We start from the raw sequence: 5,396 nt of genomic DNA, 5'->3' as shown, positions 1-5,396 counted from the left end.
ATAGATTGAAGGTAAAATTGCTGAATTGTTGGAAGAGGATAGAATCACCTAAATGGACTTAGATGAAACTATATTTGGACTCCTTAGTTTGACTTTTGTTTTGAAGTTTGATTATGAGAGCTTGGATTTTGACTTTTGAGTTGACTAATTAATTTGGCATAGTCTTAAATTGTGGGGTTAATTCCTATGACTTTGTTTAGCCTTGTTGATTATACTTTTTGGCTAAATCGAAATCAATTTATGGATTTGGAGCAAAGAAAGACGATTCTTGAAGGCTAAGGATATAGTCATATATAGCTTTGAAAAAATGACACTGTACAACCGCTGTAAAAATAATAGCCGAAAAAATGTATAAATATTATATACAAAAATTATTCAAGTTTTATGCACTTTTTCGGCTATCCTATGTAAATAGTTTCTGACGTGGACTAAAAGTGATAATACCCCAGCTTTTCTTGACCATCCGTCCACGAGAGCCTCCAGACCATATACCAGAATGGATTAAGCCCAAGTAAATTGGATAAAAGCCCAAATATTTTTTGACCGTTTCAATCCTTTATCTTGTACTCCTACTGTTTATCTAACGGCTAGTTTTCTTGCTTCTTTAGCTGCATTACACTTAACGGCTAGTTTTTCTCCTCCCCTATATAAAGTATATACACAGGAAGGAAAAAGCTACCATAAAAATCTCTCTTGCTCCCTTAACTTCTCTTTATAAAACTAGTGTAGCTGTTGAAGAAAAGCTTTTTCCTTTTATTTTTTTGAGGTTCATATCAAATGGCTGATTTTTCAAGAACTGTACTTTCTTCTTCGCTAGTAGCTGTTCTCTTCTTCCTCCTCTTGAGCTTAACAGAAGCCAGAGATCATTTGGTTGGGGGAAAAACTGATTCTTGGAAAATCCCATCTTCAGAATCAGATTCCCTCAATCGTTGGGCTGAAAAATCTCGCTTCCTCGTTGGAGATTCTCTTGGTATGTTATAAATCAGAAACTTTATCTCCAATTTTATTATTACTAGCTCAGACATACGTGTGTAAAAGAGTTTTTATACTACAAGTCACCTAAAAATAACTATATATCATTATTGCTCGCAGTAAGTGAAACTAATTACCTCAAAAAACTACAATAAGCAACGTGTTATATGTTATAAAAAAAAATTTTTTACATATTTATCAGTGGGCAAAGTTACACCAACGTCGGAAAATTACACTACATATATAGGTAAAAGATTTTCGAGGTATATAATATATTTGAATACCGTTTGTCCGGATTTATCTTTTACTTCTTTCAAGTTTGAACACCTTGGGGTTACCTGGCTCCGCCACTGTTATTAGTGTATACAACATAAACATATATATCTTGCAGGTACTTGCTAGTACAATTTTTAGTGCAACCATAAGATATTCTGATGTGTCGATAGCCAATTTTATTATATATATATTTTTTCTTTTGGCAGTATGGAAGTATGACGGAAAAACAGACTCAGTTTTAGAAGTGAGCAGGAGGGACTATGTAACATGCAACATTTCAAGTCCAATAGCAGTACACAATGATGGGAATACAAAGATAGAGCTAACACATTCAGGAGCTTACTATTTTATTAGTGGAGCAAAAGGGCATTGTGAGCAAGGCCAAAAATTGATAGTAGTGACTTTATCTGAGAAGAATATGAGGAGATTCATGGGTGCACCTGCACCTTCTCCAACAGAGTTTGATGGTCCAGCTATGGCTCCTACTAGCAATTCTGCTACTTTAAATGCTGGTTTAGTTATGGGTTTTGGGATTTTAATGGGGTTTTTGTTTTGAAGTGAGGGTGGTTGGATTTATTTTAATTTTTTTATTTTTTAGATGAGAGGTGGTGGCTTTCTTTGGTCATTCTCCTTAATTATTCTTTGATTCAATTTGTTTTTTTAGCTTTGGGAAGCCTTAGCTTTGTTTGGAAGCAAAATGAAAAGCTTTATGTGTCAATACTCTCATTTCCTTTCCTGTGAGATCTATTCAATATATAAAAGTAGTAGTAATAATTGTGGTACAATGGTATTTACTCCAGAATAGTGAATCATTCCAAACAAATTAAGTCAAATAATCAACTCTTCTAGTCCGATTTATTTATTTATGTAGTATATTATCGACACTTTAATGGATATATAAAATCTAATAGTTTAGCTTCTTCATTAATTTTCATAGAAGAAGTTGTTATGAATTTGACTCTGGTGATATGGACACTGAATGAATCACAATTTTTACTGCTAAATTTGATTCTGGTGAAAAAAAAGTTGGAGAATCTTTACATAAAGTCTACTTGAATCTAGAGATGATGTCTATTCAGATTTCTGGGATGTATATTCAAAAAAAATAAAATGTTTGTCCTTGTTTTTTTATTTTATAATTAACCGTTTTTGACATTATTTTCAAGTACTTTTTGGGTGTTGTAGAAATTGTAAAATGGTTTAAATGGTGAAATTGATGAGTAGCATGTGTTTGGAATCAATTTTTGACATGGGAGGTGGTTGTTGGATGAAGAAATATCATTGAAGGAAGTTGAAGAGAAACTGTTTGATGAAATGCCTTAATGAAAGAAAACATGAAATTGTGTTGTGTTCTGTTCACCAAAAGAGGTGGTGCAGCGGATGGTTGCTCCTTAACCAGAGGTCTCGGGTTCGAACCCTGGGTATAGGAAAATATTTGGTAGGGAGCGCTTCCCCCGAATGGGGCCTTACGTGGCGTGAATTCACATATAATCGAGCTCCAATGCGAGTACCAGACACCGGATGGAAAACCAAAATAAAAAAAAATTGAATTGTGTATCAGTAAATTGAAGTTGTAAGAGTAGTGATAAGATCTCTAAGGCGCTTAAATTTAAGGTATGTTTGACTAAAATCCTTCCCATAAATCTTTTAGCTATAGAAATTCCATGCCTTCCAGACATGTTCACAAAGAACTTACTGTATTGGGGAAAATTGTATTCATATACATGTTGACGTGGCATGACACGTGGAATGGTCAATAAATTATGAACAGTCATAGTCCAAAGGTTGTGAACAGCTACGGGAAAAAAAAAAAGAGGCATGAGATGAGAGATTCAACGCCCCGTTCCTGTTTAACTTCAACCAACCTATTCAAGCTTATTTGTATATGGGCAAAGAGAAGAATGAACCTGGTCAAAGAAAAAGGGGAAATACTGCATTAACTATTAAAGCCGTTAAGGAATATGTACAATGATTATGTAACGCAGCATTTAATATCATTAAATGCCCGTAATAGCCTCATTATGACTTAGGCGTAACGTATGTTTCTAGAAGTTCTCAAAGGAACCTATAAAAGGAAGAATATGTAATCCTATTTTGGAGGAGGTGACTATTGGAATATACTTTGATTTACCAGCTTTCGTACTAGGTTACTCTAAAATTTCTTTCTTTATTTACTTTTTCGATTATCAGTAACCCGATTCTTCTAAATTCTAGTTTTGACTAAAATCCTATTTTTTGGTTAAACAAATTGGTTCCGTTACCGGGAATCTGATAATCAAGTATATCTCAACCTAATTTTCTTGATTGCATCAATCATGTCGAACAACAATGACAACACTCAAGGAAATCCAGAAATTCAAACAATCCAACAACTTCAGGGAGATTCCCCACGAGGCTCTCCACAAGGTTCTCCACGAGGCTCCCCACGACGGTCTCGTGAAGGCACTCCTGATGGATCTCACACAGATGGACAGGCTCAATTCGAAAATGTTGAAACCATGAATGAGGCCCTGCAAAAACTTATTGCCTCTCAAGTCAATAACGCTCTTCAAGCTTTTGTTAGCCAATTACCTGCTATTCCACCCACATCTACTCCAAACAACTACACTTTGGAGAATCCTCGTTCAGGATTGGTTAATTCAGGCAGCGGTGGAACCCCTAGTGAAACACAAGAGAGAGACCCAGGTAATCCAGTTAACTCTGATTTACAAAATCTAGTACTAACCTTGCAGAAACAGCTTAAGGAGCAAAATGAACGCATAGAGCAAATACCTGGAGTACCGCCCGTGATCAAGGGAGTAGATATAGATAAATATTCCCAACAACCATGGAAGCCAAGTGCTGCTCCCCTCCCAATTCCAAAGAAGTTTAAGATGTCTGATATTCCAAAGTATGATGGTACATCAGATCCACGAGATCACATTACTGCATTCACAACAGGTGTCAAGGGCAATGATTTGACTAAGCAAGAGATTGAGTCGGTCTTGGTCAAAAAATTCGGTGAAACACTCACTAAAGGGGCCTTAACATGGTATTCTCTTTTACCTGAAAATTCTATAAATTTATTTGCTGAGCTTGCAGATTTATTTATCAAAGCATACTCGGGAGCTCAAAAAGTTGAAAAGTGAATGGAAGATATCTTCAAAATCAAGCAAGGAGACTCAGAGTTGCTTAGAGAATTCGTAAATAGATTTCAACGGGAAAGAATGACGCTGTCACGAGTACCTGACAATTGGGCAGCCATAGCCTTTGCTAGTAATTTGAATGAAAAGAGTTCAGAAGCCACGAGGCGACTCAAAGAAAGCCTTCGAGAATTCCCAGCAACAACGTGGAATGATGTCTACAACAGATACAGTACAAAGATGAGGATTGAAGAAGACATTATTTTACGACATAAAACAGAAGAAAAGGTAAGCTCAAGGCGTGTGGAAAATGAAAAGAGATCCGGTAAAAACAGGTACGAGCCATACATGGGACCTGCGGGGAAAGACTCACGATCAAGGCAAGATAATCAAAGGTACGATCACAAACCTAGAAACAAGGAGTCAGGCTCCTCATCGAGGTTCGGAAATGACCGAAACACACGTGGGTCACGAGACGATGACGAAAGTCTAAAGGCAAGGTTCGGTGGTTACAACTTCAACGTAAGCACCTCTGAACTCATAGCTGTTTTAAGAAGCATGGGAGATAAGGTACGATGGCCAAAGGAAATGCGATCAAATCCGAACAGACGAAACCCTGATCATTGGTGCGAATTTCATAACGATCATGGGCATAAAACAGCAGATTGCAGGTTTCTACAAGGTGAAGTTGATCATTTGTTAAAACAAGGGTATCTTACTGAGTTGTTCAGTGAGAAAGGTAAACAAGCATACATGAAGAACAAACAGGAGCCTCCAAAACCACCTTCGCCCAAGAGAACTGTCAACGTTATAAGTGGAGGTGAAGAGATCAATGATGTATCATATAAAAAGGTTTCAAAAGTGACAATTACCCACAGGAAGCGACCTCGACATGTACTGGAAGAAGAGAATGTTATATTCAACAACGCAGACGCCGAGGGACTCATAACTCCGCATAACGACGCACTGGTAATATCTTTACTTGTACATGATACTAACGTGAAACGAGTTTTGGTTGATCCAGGT

At 36.8% G+C, this 5,396-nt stretch overlaps 1 protein-coding gene across 1 annotated transcript; it reads left to right on the top strand.

The window, feature by feature from the left end:
* Positions 1-680: 680 nt before the first annotated feature.
* On the top strand, positions 681-1,983 carry LOC109244709 (early nodulin-like protein 1). The gene is made up of 2 exons (XM_019411844.1): positions 681-970; positions 1,455-1,983. Exons 1-2 carry the CDS (start codon positions 778-780, stop codon positions 1,802-1,804), a joined length of 543 nt encoding a protein of 180 aa, XP_019267389.1. The 5' UTR covers positions 681-777; the 3' UTR covers positions 1,805-1,983.
* Positions 1,984-5,396: the final 3,413 nt, after the last annotated feature.

This window comes from Nicotiana attenuata, unplaced genomic scaffold (genome assembly GCF_001879085.1).
Source record: "Nicotiana attenuata strain UT unplaced genomic scaffold, NIATTr2, whole genome shotgun sequence".
NCBI lineage: Eukaryota > Viridiplantae > Streptophyta > Magnoliopsida > Solanales > Solanaceae > Nicotiana > Nicotiana attenuata.
Note: the sequence above shows the minus strand (reverse complement) of the source record. Positions and strands in the feature narration are given on the sequence as shown.